General features: G+C 31.0%; 1 protein-coding gene across 1 annotated transcript in view; it reads right to left on the reverse strand.

The window, feature by feature from the left end:
• LOC137932022 (heme peroxidase 2) overlaps nucleotides 1-4,582 on the reverse strand; it is a 50,959-nt gene extending 46,377 nt beyond the window's left edge. Inside the window, exon 1 of the mRNA XM_068775570.1 lies at nucleotides 4,441-4,582. Coding sequence (XP_068631671.1) covers nucleotides 4,441-4,457 — 17 coding nt within the window. The 5' untranslated portion in view covers nucleotides 4,458-4,582. The remainder of the gene's footprint in view (nucleotides 1-4,440) is intronic.
• Nucleotides 4,583-24,256: the final 19,674 nt, after the last annotated feature.

Here is a 24,256-nt window from a genome sequence, read left to right on the forward strand (position 1 = left end):
TGTATTGAATTATTTTAAATAATATAATTTAATGAAATTAAACGAAACAGACATCCTTAATTATAGTTTGTTGTCCGCTATATTATTTTTAATATGTAGTTCTGGTTATTATCAGTGGTTTTTGTCGACGTGAAATATAAAATCAATAATATTATTTCTTATAAAAATAGAAAAAAAAAACAAAAGTATACTTATTCAATGTTATTGTTATGTATCAAAAATCAGTAAGCTTAGAACATGAATTAGATTCTTAAAGTAAGCAAGATTAAGTTGCGTGGTTCTATCGAACTCACGTGATTCAGGGTAGCATGAAATATTCAAAACAAGTTAGTTATGCAAGAATCTACAACGAGGAAGAGTACCGATGCAATCGTACTTAGCTATTTAAAACTCTCGACGGAGCGTTTAATTATCTTATTATTCAAATAAATTCTGAAGTACACTTCGGACTTATAATAAATAACTAATGAGTTGCATGATGTGGACAATCTTATATCCTGTGTTAAATTAACATTAACGTTATTTATTACGCTATGTTTATTATATGTTATAGTTGTAAATAATATATAATGTTATTTTTAAAGATAAATAGCAAGTAAATAACATGTAGTAAACTTTTTAAAAGTACAAGCAGAAACTAGGATGTTTTACAGATTGCTTGTAGGAAGCGAACATAAGCAAGGTTGCTTACAACACAAAAGACATTGAATATATTTAAAATCAAACCATATTTTAAATCACAGTAGCGATTATTATAATACATTGTTTGATATACAAGATGAGTGAACTTGAAAAAGAAGATCATTTAAGTAAAACTTTTTTATTTAAGTTTGCAAAAAAGAAAAATCGGCAACAATTCACATGTATCATCTCTGGCAGAGAGCAGACATTAAGTTGTCGATCGTGTAATTACTTTTAGCGCATCCGGGTGCGTCACTGTTATGCTGAATAGATACAGGACATCCTTTTCACGTTGCCATGTTACACGAAAAAAAAACAAGTTCTTAGAAAATTAGTAAAAATAATAGAATATACTAGAAGATGTAAACTTGCGTACAGGAGATGATTTAAATGATTTTATAACCTGTAATTACAAATTCGCACATTAAATTAATTCTAACAATTGTTATGTGTTACTGTTACATTTACAATTGTTACATATGCTTACATTTGTTAGATATATGTAGAGTTATGTATCGTACAATATGTTAATACGAAACGTGTTCTTTTTCTATTATTTTTAATTATTAATTTTTTTTAGACGAAGGCGCGGCTACATGTGATTACTAAAATATAGTCAGTCAAATGCGAAAGGGTTACAGTACAACATGTTTCCATTCATTTGCTTTTCAATAGAGCCTCACGAGGTTTACACGGCGCCAATAATCATTTTTTTAAAATTACTTATTTGTATAACTTAGTAATAATTACAAGAATACATAAAAACTAGGATCGACCCATAAATATCGTAAAATAATGATTTAGCGTTTCTATGTTTTCAAATGGTCAGTATTTAAGTGAGGCGTAATTAGTTATTATATAGGTATAATAAGGTTATTTGCGTTAACAGCTTAGTTGAATATCCTTTCGCAGAACATTGTTGATGATTAAGTTCGAAAATCAAATAAAAATACCTTATAAAAAAAACTATTTATATTTTAATAAATAACATTGACAACTAAAAGTATTTTTTAAAATTTTTGGGATAAATTCTTTTCAAAAATAATTTTTCTGTGCCTATTCGAAAATTGAAAACTTTTTACACTTGAATTTGGTAGAATGGAAGTAAAATTAAGTTTTTGTTAAGTTATGTTACTTTAGAACCTAGAGGCCGACTGGACGTCATAGGCTTTCCCCAAAGTCATCTATGTTTGGCAATTCCAGTATGATATTATAGTATGACGAGGACGTCGCTGTCCATCCATTGGAAACTTGTTTGTGAGCAGTGACAATCCTATATAATTAGTGCACAAAATATGAATTATAAATAAGACTGTATTTCAGGAATCGAGTCCGCGACCTAGGATCGTAAGTCTCAGTCCTCTACCACTAGACTACCGCTGCGCGATAACATATAATTACATTATTTATTACCATCTACATTTTCTGAATAATGTGAAAAATATTATCATTGTTCGTGTGGATCGATTAAGTCTATTAACACTTAATTATTATACAATATAAAGAGATATGATTGTTGTAATCGGATTAATACTAGAATAAAAAGATATAACACACTTACATATATTTTTTTTTCTAATTTAATCTTTTTTATGAGTAGGTTCTATCGTAGACCAGATGCATACAGGTAATAAACTTAAATGTAATTTGTTATAAGCAGCTAAAAGCAACATATTTAATTTTATTTCAACTATACTTACATATTATTACATTAAACTCAGATGTTATTGTCGTATGATGTAAAACATCGATTATTATTTTAATATGTATATAAAATCGATATCTTATTAATATGTAATCAATGTATCAAGAACAGTTTTCTTGGTTCATTGATTGATAATATTTGTGAGTCAATCCATGAATTAAAATACTATTTGGAATGAAAACTTTTTGATATAAAATTAACAATACTAACAATACAACACAATTAACACAATACAATTAACAATACAACTCAATCAAAGTAATCATCTACATTGGAAAATAATGTCATATTAATAACAGAAACTGCTGTACTTTTTAAGTACTACATTATGTATATTTCGATAGGTTCATGAAATAATATAGTTTCTTATGTCGTTTTCAAACTTCTTTTATGAATGTTATTGTTTTGAGTAAATCGGTTTGACATGTTAAGTACATTTTAAAAGACGATAACAATTATATTACAAAGACTTGAAATAGATGGTAGTATTAAATATGCACACATGATTTAAGATAACTTAAAAAAAAATCGGATTGTTCTATCAGTATCACTGGCACGCAAGTTTTGCGATGTGTAACAATGTAATTAAAAAAAAAACACTATTCAAATGTTAGTATTTCCATTCCATATTGGATTACACACATCTGTTATTGACGTAAAGATAAGTTTTATGGCTCGGATAGTAAATGAATCAGACCTGAGAAGAATATCCGAAAGAAGCTCAGAGTGTCTTTATTTTATTATAGATATTTTAAAATTATATATTTAATATACATTAAAATAGTCTGGAAGTCAACACATCACTCTTAGCACATGAAGGTTCTTAGACATTTTTCAACAAATCTGGGTATAGGATCTATCTTAATCCTGTGATCCTATTGTACAAGGCAATACATTGCCTACAAAAAGATTTATTAATTCTATTAAAAGTTTTTCTGCTTCTGGGTACATTTCGAAGGCTTTTTCGAGTTCGGTAAAAAATGCATTTAGGGTGTTGTTGGAATTATAGTCTAGAAAAATTTGTACATAAACCCAAAAGCTTTGTCTTCAATGCAGTTAATGATAAATTACATTCTGCACGAATTAACACACGAATGGGAAATTAAATTTTTGAAACATTTCTGATTTAAATGAAATAAAACCACTTCGGCATTTTGTATTAACTAAAGGATATAATTTTCTATGTATACAACTAACAAATTACGGGTCTTACGTACCGGAAATTTATTACCATTATGGTAAAGTGAAAAAAATCTACTTCATCAAAGGTTACTGAGATAGTTCAGCGAGATAATGGACTCTGAGCACGTATCGGTTTATATAAAATTTTTTGGTTAACTTTCGACGAACTTTAATGATAGTTTATCTTTTGTTTTAGCTTTTGAGATGAAAAACAAACAAATAACTGTTATTTAAATTAATTGTAATTAAGTTTACATAACATTTAGGAGATTCTTAGATATTTACAAATGTGGATGATCCGTAAATGTTCCTAGAGAACTTACATCAATAAGGATTATTAAATACATATTTAATATACGGTTCGCGAAAATTAATTCCTTAAAAGTATCAGGGATTAGTTTTCGCAGACCTGAGGTGTCGAATTTCAACGTCTTCAACGAGCGTTAATTCATATTCTTATAAATATCTTTTGCTTTTATTGTAATACTTGTTTATTCTTTATTTGTTTATCTAAAGGTAGGTATTTCACAAGATAACGATTTAATAAACAATTATAATAATTAGATTAAGTTAGGTAAGCAATTGCCTAAAAACTATTAGTAAGGTTGAAACCTACACCAACGTGCATAAGCGCTAAATCTTTTTGATGTATAAAATGCTTCCACCCATTACATTGTTGTTCGTTTAACAAGATGTATATAATTTGTATGAACTTAGTTGTCTGGCATTGTCCTACATTTTTAGTTGAGAGGAATTTTGTCGTTAAGACGCTCGGCAAGGACGAATGTAGTAGCGTTTTCGACGCTTGCTGAAATTTTACATGGTTTTTAAGTTATAATATTATCGCGTTTATTTATTAAATTAGCACTTACCGGTATAAACTTCCCATATCGGCAATGAATAAATCACTCAAACATTAAAACAATAGAACAAGCACGAAGCCACAATTTGTTTCGAATTTGGTGTTCGCGCGCTGCGAGTTCGGGGGTTGGTGCGCGCCGTCCGCCACGAACGAACCGGTTCGCTGGCTAAGGCGGAGTGAGGCTGCGACGACTGTTGCACGGCTCGGTAGTCGAACACCCGCCAGCTCGTCCGAGAGAGAAAGTTGCCGAGTTATCAAACCTCGCGGTTACGTTCGCCGATGACGCTATCATCACCGATTGCGTATTCGGTGACAAATTTAATTTTAGTGTCCCCGCAGATCACGCGCTACTGACACGGTGAACGGACACCGATGCTCCGAGTCCTACTTTGACATTTAACAATCGCCTTGTTTTTATTCAACACGACTTACGGTGGAAATATTTTAATTTACAAATTTGACATTTGTTTAAGTTTTCGAATTCTAGAACGAAACTGTTTATTTTTCTCAATATTTCTCATTTATAAATAATATTCTTACTAGGAATTAATAATTTTTTTTCACGGTTTTCTCAAAACTATATATTTGTCAATGTATGCAGATGAGCTTTTATATTTGGTTGGTCATATATTGAATAAATTTTACCTGAGTCACATATTACTAAAATTTCAATTAACAGTGGTAATGTGTAATCTAGGAATTTAACTAAATTACATACACAATATTTGAATACTTTGACTCTATCCTTTATTTGTAGCACAGATACATGAAAAAATCGCTGATAATACAGTAAAAGCTTTTATGCTCCGGATTATTTGTTTGTACGCATACGTTTTTGTTTGTTTAATCTTAAAATTAATTGGGAATGATATCATAAGTTAAAATAAGCCAAGTTAAAATAAAAGGCTGCATGCATTTCTTAAGCAAAATTAAAAAAACTGAAATGTTACTGTGAGAAATTTCATGGACCGACATTACAATAGAAAAAACTAATGATTTCATATATACAAAAAAAAATACAGCCTTCATAATTCAGATCTTCTCAACTGCAAACTCCAAAATTCTGAACTCCAAACGATCTGCAAATCGTGGTAAAACATGCTTAATGTTGAATTTCTACAATTAAAATTATAAGCTTGTCTAATACATAACGCGTTTTAATGTTGATCGAGGGCTACTAAAACTACGCCTTCAGAACATTTTATTTAATTACCTAAACTCTTGTAGAAAAATTACTCAAATAATGTTTATAGCAATGAATATTAAGGTAGATTATTTACAAAGAAATCAATTAAAATACATTATATTTAGTTAAACACATAAAATTTAATAGTTTTAATTAGACAATATGATTAGAACATTAAGTGTTCTTCAATAACTAGATTGAAGCATTAAATGAATATGGAAAATACCGTTTAAAAATACTGTACGACATAAAAGAAAATAAATGTTAGCGTAAATTCTCAGAATTATGAAAAACGTTATTGAAGGACAATAGGAAATTCTAGAAAATGATCCACAGAGCAACAGTGAATTGCTATAATTTATATTATTTACAACGACAAGGTGATAAGTTAATTTCCTGTAGATTTAGCCTATCTAAAGTTTAAAATCATTGTTGATTTAATTCATTATTGGGCTAATAAAAATAGCTCTCAGCTTACCCAAGTCAAGGTTATTGTGATCGCATTGAGCTTACTACGATTATTTGTCAAACAAGCGTGCTAAGAAATCAAATTTAAATATTATATCTGTGTATAGTTGTTATTATGTGCATGGATTACTTCTAAGAAGGTTTGCGTGAAAATGTAAATTTTTACCACATCACATGATCTAATCACCTTCAACGGCTCATTTGAAATATAAATAAATATATTGCAATGTATTCATAAATATCTTTGTTAAAAATTTGATATTGCACACATTATACATTTTTATTTTTTTATAATAGATACGTACACGTTACCACCTGAAATTCAAGTGTTGTTTAAAAATATTAGATTTTTTTATTATGAATTTCTTTTTGTGTATAAAATGACAACCATACCACTGTTGCTCAACATTTTAACTTATATCTATTAATTTTATTTTTGCATAATATTTCATCATATTCATTACATCTTTATAAATGACGAAAATTTTAAGAATATTAAAATGTGTTACAAAATGCGTATTAATGACAAACCAAATATAATTTATTAATATGGATGAAAAAGTTCGTTTTATTTTCAATATCTTCATTATATAAAATATACACAGATAGTATTTACTAAGAGACTTATAAAGTAACAATTGACTTCTGATATGAATAATTGATATCTGTATTTTGAATTACAAAATTCTGCATAGAACCGTAATTGAAAAAAATTAAATTGAAAGTTATGAAGCTGATGAATTATGTGAATGTACTAGTAAAAGTGAACTATAATCAATGGAAATCACTACGAAGGATTATACCGTGGCAGATGCCTTACGGCTTAAATGATGATGATGATTAATGGCTCTTTTAAAACATAGAAGCAGCTCTAAACTAAACAACAAAAATAGCTTCGTACGATCTTTCTCGATTACAAAGCTGCAGGATGATTTTGAAAGACTTTTATCAATACATTAATACATGTTTATAAAAACTTAAGCTACGATTTACTTTAGCTTTTAGCATCAGAGTTTGTTAATTTGTTTTACATACATGTTTTATGGTCTCAGAAGTAGAAATCACGATAAGCAGTGTTAGATAAATAATGTGATATAATGCCACGCGATGAAAACATTAGTATGTAATAAAATATGTAGTAATAAATTAAGAAAACCAAAGAAGCGCTAAGAACAAATGGCCGTCACACCCCCAAGATTTTGGAGTGGAGACCACGGTAAGCAGGTAAGCCGGTAAGCGCAGCGTAGGACATCCGCCCACGAAATTATTACTCCCCCACCCCCTTTTGGGGATCTTTCGTTCAATGTGTATGTAGAATAGGAGCTTGATTCACAAAACTTTAATAATTTTTTCAGCATCAATTTTTTATTCCATTTTCCCTTCAATGCTTCCAACATTCATAACATATTTTTCAGACATTCCCATTCATCCCTCTCCATCATTCTCAAGGTTTCACAGTTATTTATTTGCCCACGAGGTTTACAGGCGACTTAGTTAAGATCGTCGGAAGACACTTGATGCACGCGGATTAAAACAGGTGCTGAGGGAAATCTTTGGGAGATGCCTTTGTTCAGTAGTGAACGTCGTACAGCTCTAATGACGATGAGGTTAAATTCAAATTCACTTTAAGAGTGTCCGGATGAAATCACTTTGGAAAAATTTGTATAGTTGAAAGTCACTTCTACACAATTTTTTTATAATTGGTCATATACAAATTACGCACCGTATCCTACAGTTCATTCAGTTACTTGCATTGCTTTTACAAAAATTTTACTTATAAATATAGGCTTATTTTTTGTACTTACTTTGAAACGTAATATTTTATAAAACATAAATCGATCAAACAAACATATAGTACTTACTGTAATCGCAACAAAGGCTTTTGAATGTATTAAATATTTTCAATCTTTTATATTAAGTTTTTTATTATAAAATAAATGCCAATTTTCTTCAAAAGAGACTTAGTGCAACTAAATTGTAATTTCCGATATGTGTACGTGATATACGGAATGATCGGATATAGGTGTAAAAGCTTTTTCACCTATTTCCAATCACCTGTATTAAGTGATCGCTCTAAAACTAATTAATTGCGACAGGACAATAACTTATGACAATACAAAGTCTATTTAATGGAATCAGGCGTTACCTTGCGGAAGTCCATCTTAAGTAAGAAAAGGACCAGTATTTAGCCACTTCCGCACTACTGCATGTGCGGAAGTGGATTAATATTGGTCCTTTTCCTACTTAAGTACAAAGTCTGCAGACAGATATTTAAAGATAGTTAATTTCATATGTAGTAATCGAAACTAAAAATACATAAGACGAGTTATCTTACTCTACCATCATAACATTATTTTTTAATTCGGAATCCATCGATTTTTGGATAGCGTGTACAAAACTTTAATTGACATCAAATGCAAGTAAATAAATCTCCACTTTAAAGTGTTAACACCTATCAACCCGTATATGATTTAAAATCTTTGATTTATAATGATATCTTTGATAATAATGTATATCGTAGTGAATCTTGATCGATCATACAAACAAGCATTGATTATCAAAGTAATACACCATTTAAATTGATAGTGCATTACGCAACAGCCGGGTTAAATGTTTGTTCGATCGTGAGTGGTGTCAGCGCCACTTTCACTTTTGCTGGTGTGTGGGTGTGTGATAAACTCAAAATTATTTTAAACACTCTCGTAAATTTTGTATACAATTCTCGCCGTAAAGGGACATTTATAATTTTTACATAAATATATACAGAATTGAAAATCAAAATACAGTGTGATTGGGAATGGGGTAGAAGTATGTAACCCATTTGCTGTCATTCAATATACAGTACACATTAATCAAAAATTAATGGCGTCACATGTAATAAGTACATATAAAAATTATTATTGCTTACTATATTTTGTTTCCTGTTATAATTTTTATTGCCATGGTCTTTTAGGTTGCAATATATTTTTGAATTATTTTTATTGATTGCATACAGCTGTTCTTCGCAGACTATATACTACCAGAAGATGACCTGCCGCATTTCAAGATCACTTTAAACTGGGTGAATGAAAAAAACGAAAAAGCCAAAAAAAAGATTTTAAAAATATGGCCAATAACCCTTTATTTATCTCATCTTAAAATTTTTCCTCCTAACAGTTGAGTGGGTGCGTTAATACAAGAAACATTATCAGGGATTTCTATAAGAACTATAAAGATTTATGCAGTTTCAAATTTATTTAAAAGATACTTGCGTAAGAAATCATTTTATACTAAGATATAGAATTTAAGGTTAATTGTTAATAAGATGAACAGGACAAAATGCGTACGCTTGTTACACAAGCGTCAGATGTGACATGAACATCAAGTGAAAGTAGGAGAAATAACTTCCGAACCTGTTGCTTGACATCGTTGCATGTTTTTAAACAATTATTTAATACTTTATCGTAGGCTGGCTGTGTAAACACGGCCTTAAAAACCGTTTCGGTTGCTTTGGATTAGTTTTATTTAATAATACATGGGCTATTTATGGTTTGGGTTTAAAATAATAAGGATAAATGTATTCCGGCTATTAAACGTAATAAAGTTGTAAGTTATATTATTATATTATAATCGACTTGTTTGTTGTGCAAATGATGAGTTTAATGACGCATTTAATAATAAACGAGTAATAAAAATGATTTAATATTTTGTTTTATTCTTGTGTTTTACAATTGCAGGCATTTTATTTAATCCTGCAAAAATTTTGGGATTTAATATGAAGATTCAAATTAATTACACCAAGTGTAATAGTACTATAGTTAAAATAAAATTTGAAGCTGAGCTGCGGTCAAGCATCTTAATCCGAGATTCAAATTAACAAAAAAAATCATTATTTTATTTATTAGTTACATAACTTTTTAACAAACATAATTTAACATGTTTTACACACACATATATATATATATATATAATATATATATATATATATATATATATATATATATATATATATATATATATATATATATACTTATATATTTATGCGCGTGAAAGTACAAGCAAAATAGACATGCTACATAAACAAATGTTTATGTAGCATGTTGTTTTCTAAAGACTAGAGACGGACATGTTAAATAGAACGTTATATTGTTTGCAATTTATGATAACATTCTTTAACTGTAAGTTATTAGTATTGTAAGTGTTTACATATAAACGTTTAATATTTACATTTATTTCGATATATACGCATCTATTAGTGAAAAGGAGACTTTCTTCTAACAGTCAAGTATGCTAGGATAATTTGGAACTATAGTCCAAGTATTAAACCATTAAGGGGAATCTTTTGCAAAGGCAATGTGTCATAGCTGAAAATACGCGGTCTGGAATTTTTGCGTTATGGCAGAGGTTATGTTTTCCTCTCGTAATCTGCCTGTAGTTTGTAAGTGTAGAAACGTTCGGAGAAAAAAAAGCTTGCATTCAAGAAATTAATGTTGTTCATAAAACCTTAAAGTCATTTTTAAATAAAGATTTGTTAAATAAAAGTAAGTAAATAAATTTTCATGAATTGTAAATACGAATAATACAAAACAAAACGTAATAAGCACGTTTTACTGAACAATACGCTCCGCATCGCCCTTCCAGCGCAAATATAAATATTGAAAAAAATTTCACTTTCGTCGGTACGTTCGTTTATGTGTTACGTGCGCGCATTCACACATTCGTCAAGCTTTCCTACTTGTGAGTTAGACAAAGAACATTGAAGTACACATTTTTGTTGTGTTTATTTTGAAAGACGTTTGTTACTTGTTTACATTTAATTACAGACTATTTTTAAACTTTACTAATAATAACGTCTAGATTAAAAGAATAGTTAATAACTAAATACGTAAAAGTCTAAAAATATAGAGATCTGTTAATTTTAATAACAACACATAAAAACTATTTTTCAAAAATAACCTAGATATTTAACTATTCAGTAATGTAATTTAAGGAATAATTATCTAAAAGTTAAATGATTTACACATGTTTTTTAAGCACAAACATAAAACACCGTTATGATAAAAGCACCTATTACCGCAGTATTCAAAATCGGTATTAATTACCGACTCCTATTTTCATTTCATTTTAGATACTAATGCCGAAGATATTTGCCTCGAAACAATAGTTTACAAGTGTTGTTAAGTTCCGGTTTGGGGGCGTTGTAGCTGGTGTCATTATTTATGTAACGAGACTCCACATTTCATGTTGTGCGCAAATGTGGTATTTATTATTACATCTTATTTAGCGATATACTTCTTTTGATGGTCTGTATAACTAAAAAAAAATAATAAAAAGAGGATATTAAAGATTTGTGCAATCGTAGAACGTCCAAGGTTGGATATATAATGCCTCTTCCACAGATTTATAATAGGCTCGGTTGAAAACAGCAGGCATCAGGCGTTCATTCACGACCTTAGTAATGTTGTCTGTCCACCCTATGGGTGGACGTCCTGCGCTGCACTTGCCGGTTCATGATGCCCACTTCCGAACCTTAGAGGCCCCGTGGTCATTTACACGTTATGTGATCCGTCATAGAGTGCGCAAAATTATTTTTTAATGGCTATATTAATTGATACAAATATTGGCCACTACCTGTAGATTACCTACAGGAATGACATTGTCGTATGGGATAGTTTTTACATATATTTATATGTACGTACAGTATCAGGAGCCATGCAAGGAGTTCCATAACTCGAATGCTCATGCAAGAGCATACGACTAAGGAGAAAATATTTATTATATATCTTTTTATAAAACTATTATTTTACATTACTGGGAAAATATCTTTGCACTTTCGCCTTGTGGGAGTAAGGAATTGTATTGAATGAAAATCCCATAGTGTTCCTCCATCATCGCTATCTGGCAGGTCCATGAGAAAGTTTTGAATAGTGTAATTATCTACAGATCACCTGTTCACCTCAGCAGTGGGCATGTTGAACTCGCTCGGAAATCACTACAGGCTAGAGGCAGACTATGACACCGGTAATTTAGTTTTCTCTTTGTTTCACCTACATTGACTAAGCCACGACTTCCGAGTCCCCCGTCATAACAATACGTGGAATCATTTCAAAGGTGAACGCCTTTTCGAGAATTTCTAACACAAAACACCGCTGTAAAAATAGATACATCAATAAATATTTAAAGAACACGCTTATAACTTAATAATACTTAACAATTAAATATATTAATCGATTTTGATTTGGGCTATGGTTTTCTGTGATTAAAAATTTTGACTGTTTTTTTTGTAAATGAATTTCGAAAAAAGCATGTTAATCTTCTTTAATGACGATAACACTTATAATTTATCTCTGATACAATGTATGTATATATATACACACACACACACACACACACATATATATATATATATATATATATATGATTTATAATTAACACAACTTTTTTTGCCCTCGTTGTGTTACAAACTAGGTTTCGTTACAAAATTTATCAGCACAAAACCTTTACGGTTCCATATTACTTAGCAAACCAATATATTCACCTAAATTTCTTAAAAAGAAAACTCTTAGATCAGTCGTCTTAATAAGAAAGGAATTCACAGAATACTGTCATAAAGAATAATGAAATTATTTTACGCTATTTATAATCACAATTTATAGGTTTTTATTTTAAAAAGTACTAAAGTTGACTTTTATTGATATTGCATCATTTCTGAAGTATAATTCCAAGGTTTCGAAGTACAAAGCATTCCGTTTAAACTAGCAACGAATGCACGTCCGCATCGGTACCGCCACGTGTAATTATAAGGTATAAAAAGTAAAATCTCTTCAATATTTATGACGAGATTTTAGATAGCTCTATTGAAAATAACATCGTTACTAATAACAACGCATGGGCTTACTTTCTTGTAATTAAAAGTGAAGAAATTTGAAATGGACGGCCTCGAATGCATGAAGATAAATAGAATCATCTTCAGTGCTTTTTATTTATGTATCACCGCTTTTAATTGCGAGCCGAAACTCGTTAAAAGGTATTTTCATTTAAGCTATTAAGCTTGTTTTTTTTAATCCTATGTATCAAAAGAAAACAGTAATGGTGTTAATATTGTGCTTACGTTTTTTATTATTTTTCATTACATTCACATAGTTTCTTTAGACCTATTTTATCTATATAAGGTAAAAAATTCACTGCTGGTCTACCTTCCCGATAAATTTCCAATAGGACTGGTAGAAACCGGCCAAACCAATACAATAGTTTTTACCATTTATTTTTACCTAACACTTTTGAATAGAGGCCGTGGACTGGAGATGGTGAACTTAGATAGTTCCGCAGCAGCTTGTGACCGGTTCTATTGGAAATCTATGCGGTAGGCTTATGTCATGCAACAGCTATTGTGGATGTTCCGCGACTGAAATGGTGATGCTGATATCATCATTTTGGTTTAATTAAAATCATATGTATATGTAAGCAAAAGGTGTATACAAAGTACACTTTGTGATATATTTGTAATCTAAACCAGTATAAATCTGCAAAATAAGAGTTGTTGCTAACCTAAAATATAATTCAAATAAATTATTGAATGGCCGTTTGAACGAGCGTCATGTTATGCTTCTTTATATTAAAATAAGTTTCCTCAAATATTTAATGACTGCCTAATCGTCTAACGATCGCATCTCATGACTTTAATAAAAGGTGAGCGTAATTTCCGATCCTACCCGGATTTATTCTTCCTCATTTTGATTCACATTTAATACCTGCGTTAAAATTATGAACGCGTGTTTAATTGTTTCTTTAGCAGTCAGGGTCGGTAACCTGTGGTGTGGAGAAGGGACGTGTTGGTTTATCAAGGATATTCGTGAGGTTCGATCGTGATGAGACACCATCGTTACCTCCCTCGGCGTAGATTTACGGATATTGGATAAGATTAAAGTGAGCACGAAATTCTGTGATTATTTTAATCGTAAAAATATAAAGCCTGTGACAAGTAGATTTACCTTGGTATCTAACAGCAAGCATTTTTTTCGACGATTGTGATAGGAATTATTAGTATCATAAAGCTTTTAAGTTTAATAAAGAAATTAATTCGTTACATATCGTATAATTGTAATAAGTTTCGTTCAATATAAAAGTTTTCTTACCTTTTAAAGTAAGAAAACTACCTTTCAAGGTAAGAAAACTACCTTTTAAGGTAAGAAAACTTTTATTATGGGTGCCAATTGTATTTGATTTGTACCATGACGGCATTGGCAGAATGCTTACTTGTTAAAACTGTAGTATTGTTGACAGTATACCCACTTTAAAATATAGTATACGGTGATGGTTTCGACAGTATGCTTACTGAAAAACTTGTCAGATCTGGGGTTCTGTAGCCGCGTCGGAAACACTAGCTCCGAAATCGTTACTAAATATTTCTTGCACTTGACTGACTGTCTCGGATTATTTTATCCCACTTCTGTATTTGAAATTTGTGAGTATTGTCACTTTTGACACTACACTCTTAGTTATAAGTTTACACTGAATAAGTGAATTTTAACTAATTTATTGCAGAATAACACTCTATGGCTAGGCACGCCTTGTTACTCCCTAATACTTGAACCATGTATTAGGGATACTAATGCATTATTATGCTCATTGTTCTCTACTAATACTTTTGCAAAATAAGTTAAATTTAATAATCACATACCCATTTAATTTTAGTACTATAGTTAATTTAATTTTGGACTATGTGTTCTCAGCGTTCAGCTACTTATGAACCGTTTAAGTTGTAAATAATAAAGGGCGGCGTAAATCCATGACTCATCTAAAAAAAGTATTTAGGTATTACTCTACTTTACCAAGAAGGAACCGTAGTTGATGAATAAATACAGTATTTATTAAATGTATGGTATTAAAAGCGGTCTAGATGTTTGCTGATATCACGCACCTATATTATTAATCATCAAGTAAATTATATTTTTGTCTAATAATATTTTCCTAGGAAAAGACAATTATTAAATTTGTTATAAAGAAAAATATCAAAATGACTCATCAATCGCGGTGATTCAATTGATGCGGGATGGAATTTACCTTAAAGGATGTGTCAAAACAATTATATTTGTTTTTGTAACAAGTGACATTTCTATTTTATAGCTCGCTCGCGTTAAAAATTTAGTAAACCATCTACTGTTCTAGTCGCGTCAGGTAACTAATCGTATCTTTCCTAATACGAAAGTCGAGTGACATAAATGCCAGTTGAAGGTATTCTCTCAAACGTTACGGTTGTGACCGATGACGTGATTTAATTGACGGACAATGATGATTCACTACATTCTTAACGCGACCGCACTATATTTTTTAAATAACCAGCATGTATGATTTCTTTCTATTAATACACAGGATGATTGGTTATGGGTGTATATGCCATGAATGTAGAGCTATCTATCTTTCTAGATATTAATAAATTTATGATACACACTATACGAAAAAAAAATGGTTTCAGAAACTTTAAATAAAATAAAGATTATATATTCATAAAAGCATTTTCATTTTTAAACGGTTTTATTTAGTTCGACCCGTACGAAATTTATTTGTTTGGATCAAAATTAGAATTTGAAATTTAAGCACCTTCCCGTTGTCAGATTGATCTTAAATTTGGTACACACATTTAATTTAGATGACAATACAATATAATAAAATCAATAACATTATAAATCTGAGATGGCCGCCGATACAAAATGGCAGATTACATATTTTTCCTTAACCCCCTCAATAAGGGTATCAAATGAAAGGCCTACACTAGTAAAACACGATGATTATGTCAAAATTTAAAATTCAAGATGGACGCCGTTCCAATATGGCGACTAGATACATATTCTTCCACAACCACCACAATATGGGTATCAAAAAACCGTTTAACTTAAAAGTTTTTTAAATGTATTTATTTACGGCTAGATATTATTGGTCGATCGCATTCCAATAGCGTTTCAGAGTGATCAATTTATAAAGAATGATTGGAAATAGGCCAGTAAAAAGTTTTCACGCTTTTTGTTAAAAGCGGGAAAACTTTTACTTTTACTACTTTAAAGCTATTTCATTTATATTTAATCAATCAATAGACAAGGGACAAATTATATCGGTTCGAACAATGTTACACGCTCTGATTGTTTTTCTTATATCTTTCTTTCCCTAAAAGTAATCATTGGTAATTTGACTTCGTCGTTGGTGGTTATTTTAATTCATCAGTCGTGCCGACTTGATTGAGTAATATGCAAACCCATTGAACTTAGGAATCCGTTCTGAATTGTACGTGGAAGTAATGCGGATTAATATTTAAGTAATTAAGACAAGTCGCGACTCATATCCTGTTGATAATTTAAAACGTGCTATAATTTAATAATATAAAAACATTATGTTTCATTTATCTTTATTACTTACTCGATCTCGGTATAGACTTGAGTTTTTTTTTAAAACAATATTACATTATAAGAATATTATATTAATAAATCTTTGAGATTACTCAAGCTCCTTGGTTCATGTACTTTTTTTGTCCCAGTGTTTACTACACAGCAAATTACTTTCACATGACGTCACCGCATCTCTGGTAGGAGTTATATCTTTAAGTTCGATCTTATAGGAGCGATATCAATGCGTTAAGGTTTTGTATACAGAGTAGATCTGTGTAGAATGAAATGAAAAAAATCAAAGTCAAGGGCAAATGCCTCTGACATTTAGGCTAAATGTTATATTTAAATTTAGGTAACCTCCGAAGAATACGGTACTAGACGAACACGGATATCTCCCATGGAATAACACGGTTTTATACTACGAGTTATGATCGTAAGGATTATTGGCCACATTTTATTACAAAATTTAGATAAAATTATTGATAGTAAACAATAAATAGGTCGGAGAAAAGTTACCTATGAAAATACCGGAGATTTTTTTAATCTATATTTACATTTAACTATAGCATTTGGGGGTCATTTTCCGGATAGTTTTCACCGGATTTTTTTTGATATTATATACATTTTTAGACTGCTGACCTATTAAAACGCGATAAACAGATTTGGTAGTCCCCTTTTGATATTGACTTGACACTGCTTAATGAATTCTAAGCTATATAATAGGATTTATTACAAGTTTACATGTACTATTTTCGATTAGATTTTTTCCCGAAACATTTCCTACAAAAAATATAATGAATACAAAGCTAAGTAGAAAATGTATGTGATGCGATATTTCTTCAAAATTTCATTTTATTTTATCGCCAAATTCTTTTGTGAAAAATAAGTGAAATTCCTGCCGACAGCGAACTATTATCATAACTAATGGATTTATTGAATTTACACGGTAAAAAAACTAGTGCATAAAAAAGTGGAATAATCATGTTATTTTGTTTTAATAATTACAAGAAAATGTTTGATGTTATTAACTAAAATATTTTTTTATACATTTGTGGAAATATTACTTTAATAATATGAAAGAAAAATCACTTTTCGAATATTTAGAAAGAAATCCCGTTTATTTATCTCTTAATACCATTTCACATACAACACATTAATTCTTTTTTTGGTGGTTACTTGTAATTAAACAATCTATAACATTTCATCAAGGTGTTTGCGTACATTAAAAAGCTTATTAAATAATAAAAATTAAAAATAAAATTAATAAACACATCGTTTGCATTTGCATTTGATGTGTTTGAAGTTATGTTGCTAGCCGGGCTTTGTGCAGCTTCATCTAAATTCAGTCCGCGGAAACAGGAGGTTCGCGACTAAAAATTTATGCTGGGCGATCATATCCTAGTTACATCGAACAAGTAGGCACGAAGGGGAACTATGCCTGTGTAGGTGTACAGTGTAGTGAGTGAGGTGTAGTGTAATTTATGCGAAGCGAGGACTACTCGGAGGTAAATTAATCCACTCAATGAAAATTGGCAACCGATAGAATAACGAAACAATGTACTCTTAAGTGACATCGTCATTAGTTGAAACACCATTAGTTAAAGTATCATTACTTGAAGCATCATTGAGCTAAGTTGATGCTAAATAAGTTAGTTTAAGTGTGCTATAGCCTTAACCTCAAAATGCATAAGACAATTATATTCTATACACTCTCTACACAATCCTTTATATAAAAGAGATCAGTCGAATGCCAAGTAAAATCATTTTTTACAGATGAATTATGTACAGCGGCGGATTTAAAGATTAGACTCACAGTAGGAAACTGAGTAATTCTAGCGTTTGTGAAAAATCGCTTTTTCGGTATCACAAAGATACTTTTGCGCAATAGAGTAGGAAGGGTCTGTTTCCCACGTTAGTCTTGTCGTAATTTCAGACAAGAAGCTGAAAGAAAGGCGCTTCTTTCTTTCTGGCGGAGTAAAGGAAATACATCTCCCACGCGACACTACTGCGTGGGCGATTGTTGCTGACGAGGTTATTGATATGTGAAGGCGTTTCCGTGACTTTGACATATAGTGAGGATGATTGTAAGGTATTTGACGCAAGTCCGACACAGTGTATCTTTGTCCTATTGAACCAATATATGAAATATGCACAAGCATTTCCTTCCTAACAAAAAAAGTGCAATACGTGTCATATACTCATTTTAGTGACCATGTTTTTATTCTATGTAATGTACACAACTTGATATTATTTTGGAGTAATTTTTAGGTTAACCAACCCGGATTTTTAGGTACTTTAAACGCTGGCACGTAAGTTCGCGATTGCGGTTTTTATTACAAAGAGACAATATCTAATCTTATGATCATATGAAAGATTTAACTTCACGCCGTAAGCGTTGAAATATGTTTACAACTTTTTTCTATTGTATTATAGTTGGGCGCGAAAAAATGTTTAAAATAACACAACACAAAGAACAAATAATAAAAATACTGTGCATGACTTAGACTCATAGTGTGCAATGTTTCAGGTTTCAGGACCTTATGACTGGTTTCAAATGATTTTTGTTTTTGTAGCCTTTACGGGGTTTTTTAGCTTCATATGATATTGTTAATAACAAGCGATTTATAGATAGTGAATCCTTAAGGTTCTGGAGCGTATACCATCGACCAGCTACACTAGCTGACGTGTGTGCAGTGGAAGACGTTCACGAAGGTGTACAGACTATCATGTTAAAGTCGTCGGAACACGCTAGATGCAAGCGGCTTCAAACCAGTCTTAGGAGGAGGAGGTCCTATATTCCAGTGGACCTCCTGCGGCTGAAATTATGATGTTAATATAATAGTGAAATCGTTTTAAAAAACAGGATGTATATACAATTATCTTAACATACGTTTCCAGAAGAGACGTTATTAATACAAACAGAAAAACATATTTAATTTTTGTTTAATAATTAATAAGAAAAGAGATAATGTTATTAAAAGTAGGCTGGAAGGCTTTACATACTTCTTTTATTAGTGTGCGAGCTCGTGATTCGCATTATGACACGGAATACTTAAACCTGTTCGAGATAGCAATAAAATGTCTTTCCTTACGTAACTAAGCTTACGTTTTAGAAGGAATACACTTTTTTAATTATATACAAAAATGTATGTGAATTAATGCAAATACACGTAATTAGGTATATTTGTGTGGAGGTTTATGATAATTTATCGTATTTAATTCGACACACCTCCATAAATACGAAGATGCGGTTAAGGTGGTTGTTCAAGTGCCAGTGAAGACTATTTCTTTTTTTTATTTAAGAATGCAAGTCAAGAAAAACTAAGCTAATATTAAGTTTTTTAATATCATCATCCTGTCATCGCCGTTATAATCTTACATGATAGATGTTTTTAAACTGAATATAATTATTAAAAAGTATTAAGACTTTTAATTGTTTTATAAATTCTAACTAATAATGAAGAAGCCCGTTTTTAATTACTCCTATTGAAAATCTGTGGGGGATCTATGTTTATCAGTGGACTGTCCACCGGCCAAAAATAAAGATAAACTATTTGTTAATGTATAAATGGAAATTTGTGTAAGTTTTTATTAATGTTATAAATATAATTCAAAAGAAAAAAAAAGTATACGATCGAAAGGGACAAAACATAACAGTAGTGATGTCCATTATATCCGACCTCTCTAGAGGTATTGAAACATCGCACGCGCTCTTTGTGGTAGAGGGGTGGATACAAATATGTAAAATGGAAGGAGAAAGTGGCGTTCTTCCGCAACAGCAATAACATCGGAGCATGTGACTCCGCTCATGTGACCGCTCGGGTGGGGCTCACAATGCTTTACGTGCGGTTGCGAAAACTCGACGTAAACTGGGCTAGGTTATGTTTGCGTTACGTCTTATTTTGTATTTCTAGCGTGTGTTTTATTGACATACAATGGTATTACACAATTGTAATTAAAGAAGTATGTGCTCAGGTAAAATGAGACGGGTGTAATGTTTTAATCGCTTCACATTCCCGAGAGGTTATTCACGTGATTTTTATTTTTTAATTTAAAACTTTTTATTCTTCGTATCAAGAAGGAAATATCCATAATAATTAAAAAAAAATCAACCGGCGGTCTTAATAGTTAAAGCAATTTTTAAACAGACAACTATGGTTGTAGTATGGTATGGAAATTGAAGAACACATACGGATAAAAGTTATATATATATATATATATAAACATGTGTGTATGTATATAAATGTATATATATATATGTATATATGTACATAAACGTTTTCATCGAATTGAAATGGATAGGTACATAAGGTTTGTTATATCCTAACTAACTAGTGACTAACTAGTGCAACGATAGACAGGCATGTTAACATAGGAATTCCAAGGTTGACACATGACCTTGTTAAGGTGGTCGGATAACACTAGAGGCAGGCCGTCCCCGTCGGTCTTGTTGGAAATTCACGGGGGATATCTGTGAAAATAATTGTTTCTAATTTGCACTGGATTTACTGATTACATTTTATGAATGTTTATCTATGTAAACGATTTGAATTTCTATTAGCAAGCTTTTGTTTTGTAACGTAATGTTAATTTCCAAACCGGTTATAAAATAGAGTGCAGCGGCGTGCGCCGAGGCTCCAGAGGGAGCCGTCAAGCTTTGCTTTAAAAAGAAGTCTAAGCGCCGCCTGCACTCTCAAACCCACGTAATGTGTAAATACAAGTAGGCCAACTGTGTCCATCTGTTCCAAAAAAGGTTTTATATAAAAGATCTCTGTTTATTATATGAAAACGAACAAAAGCTATAAAATAAATAAGAAGAACGATTTAAAAAAACGGTAGTAACGATAATGTAGAATACGTAGTTTTATAGAGCAGTGTTCCAGGATTTTCTTTTATCAAGAAGAAAGTTATCTGTATGAGACGTTTTATTTCTTTTCTGATGAAGGTACAACAATAGCTTAGAATCAAACTAAACAGCTTCGCGCCCATCACACACCGTCCTCGTCATGGAGGATTGCTTACTCACAATACGAGGTATGTACTAAGCAAGAAAAGAAAGAAAAACTGACGGGCTATATGAAGTGTAGATGAGTACTTAGCATTATGTTAATCACCTAGTGATACTTCGTGGATGATACCATGGAGAAAAAAACATGTCTAAAGTAAGTATTCGAAGTAAATATTCTCATACCGTATAAAAGTGTATATTGTGATAATTCGTACGCATAAAATTAAAAAAATATATATGTGAGTATAAATTTCCTAGTTACATATGGAATTGTTTTTATCGACATTTAATAATTTTTTTTAATATGTTTTAAACGTCTCTTCAACATACGACTTAACCAATATCATTCGCTTCTCATGAACACCGGAGAAATAATTTGACAAATAGTTTTAGAAAATTTCAACAATCAAGAATTTCAGTTGTCGAGAATAATATTATATATTGCATAATGTTTGCGAAATCTTTGGGGATGCTTATATCCATCAGTGGACGACCTATGACTAAATCAGCAATGATGATGATTCCATATCAATGGAACCTATGTTTTAAGATGCTGTAAAATCCGACCGAATATTGCAGCAGTAATTTGGACACGCTATTTGTAAAGAGAAAGGCCATATAGGCAAGCACAGTTGCTTAGCTTACCATGCAGAGGGCTAAGACCGGGATTTCTCCAAGATCCATAGACGATTGAAAGTAAACGACAGTGGATTGGTAAGTTCAGGTGTCATTGGGCAGGTCACGTATCGCACTGAACAAATGATCTTAAGGTTCAGCAGTGGGCACCACGTATCGGCAGGTGCAGCCTAGGACTTCCGAGGCTTTTAAAGTCGTTAATAGAAACAGTAGTGGATGCCCTACGGCTAGAATGATAACGATGATAATAATTTCTGAAAAACCTCCGTACGTGCTTCAGGATTAGCTATTAAGAAGTAAAAAGGTAAACCTGAAGAATTAGGAAGATAAGAAAAAATCCGTAAAGTTTAGCAGGAACAAACATCATTGAATGTGGATGAAATACCAGAGGTATCTCAGGTGTAACCTTCTATCTGCAATAAATCGAATAAATTTACAGGAAACTTAAAGATATAAGGTAATTACTGTGAGAAATTACAGCAATTCTATTATCTTAGTATAAATAACAACTTTTCAAATTAAAAGTTGAATAAGCTCCAAGACATGTGAAGCTGAGAAAAACCTTGCACGTGCAATAGAGCCGGATCAAACATTTATCTGCCTACGCTCGTATATATATAAAATGTTAAACAAAAACTCGTAAATGGCCTATTACGCATAAATTGTTATAGCTATTGTGTTTATTATAAAGTTATAGGTAATGGTGATGCAGAGTGAACCTCCCGCGGTTCTGTTTTATGATAGCTGTTACTAACTGGAAATGATGGAAATATCTTGATAGTTAAAATTTGCCTTCAATTAAAAGATAGTTTAAATTAACTTTCTAATAATAGAAATAGAAAAATATTTAAATGGTTTGTGAGTATTTAACATAGAAAGTGCTTCATATCTATTTCTTATGATATGTTTATTGTATCATGTTTGACGGAAAATAATTAAATATTTTCTATAACCAGTTTTTAATAATTGATAAAAATATGATTATTTATATTACATGGATAAAAATAATACAATTTCTTATTACAGCTTATTAGTTATAATATGTTTCTATTAGCGCTGAACTAAAATTTATAGGTAACTTAAAGTATGTAAAAATTATTTTAGTTTGAAAACTCAACAACGTTTCATGTATTCGTTAAGAAAACTTTTAAAATATTGATTTATTAATAAAATAACTTAGAATATTAATAAAAAGTAGATTTTAAGTTTTCCTTTCTTGTATCCATTGGAATATTTATACAAGCTATCAAGTGTATAACTTTGTTACAAAATATTCACGTTTAAAAGTTAAATATAAATAAAATAAAATAAAATAAAATAAAATGAAATCGTCTGATGTAGTTAAAGTAATCTGTTCAAAAGATCGTTACATGGTCCTAAAAGACATTCGTTTTATGATTTCTTAAAAACAGAAAACGTTTATAAATTATATTTTCTTTAACTGCACTTAAAATTTATTAAAAATTTTTACGTGAATGGTTTTGTTTTATTATGGATATTATAATAATTTATTTAGAGCGTATTTTTAGGTGATTAAGTTATTAACAACGCAAATAAAACAAAGCTCGCTGAGACAAAACAAACCATGTATAGGATATTATCATATCATAGTAAGTGGTGACTTGAATATAAAGTTACAGAAAATTAATTTAACAGTTTGGCCAGTTATTAACATCGGTAGGCTCTGGTAGAAAGAAGTGAATCAAGACAATGAGTGAGCTCCGTCGAGAAAAATGACGCAAGAAACGGCTTCGTACCCGTGCGAGCTTAGCTTGATGATACTGTGGTATCGTCCTCTTCTGAAATGTCAAGGCTGTCATTGTCTCGCAGGCGGTCACATGATTCCAAGCGGCTTGGCTAATATTTATGTAGTTCCGATTACCAAGCGAAGCCGCCCGTCGCATTCCGATAGAGACGGTTGCGACGCCGGCACAAAAGATTAACACACATCCTTGTATACATCCAACTATAGCTTGGATAAAATGCGACAATAAAGTCTAAACGAATTTGTTTGGTATTAAAAAAAAAACTTGTCTCTTTATTGTTATTGAAGAGTTTCTTAAACGAAAAACAATAACTTTATTCCTATAATTTTTGCATTTCTATCTATTTTATGATAGCTAACGATATTTTTAAAATATTAGAACCTATTTTGAACTGTAATAACATA

Source organism: Battus philenor, unplaced genomic scaffold, assembly GCF_028537555.1.
Source record: "Battus philenor isolate CCGP_79_NKW_IND1 unplaced genomic scaffold, ilBatPhil1.0.hap1 SCAF_9, whole genome shotgun sequence".
In the NCBI taxonomy this organism is placed as follows: Eukaryota; Metazoa; Arthropoda; class Insecta; order Lepidoptera; family Papilionidae; genus Battus; species Battus philenor.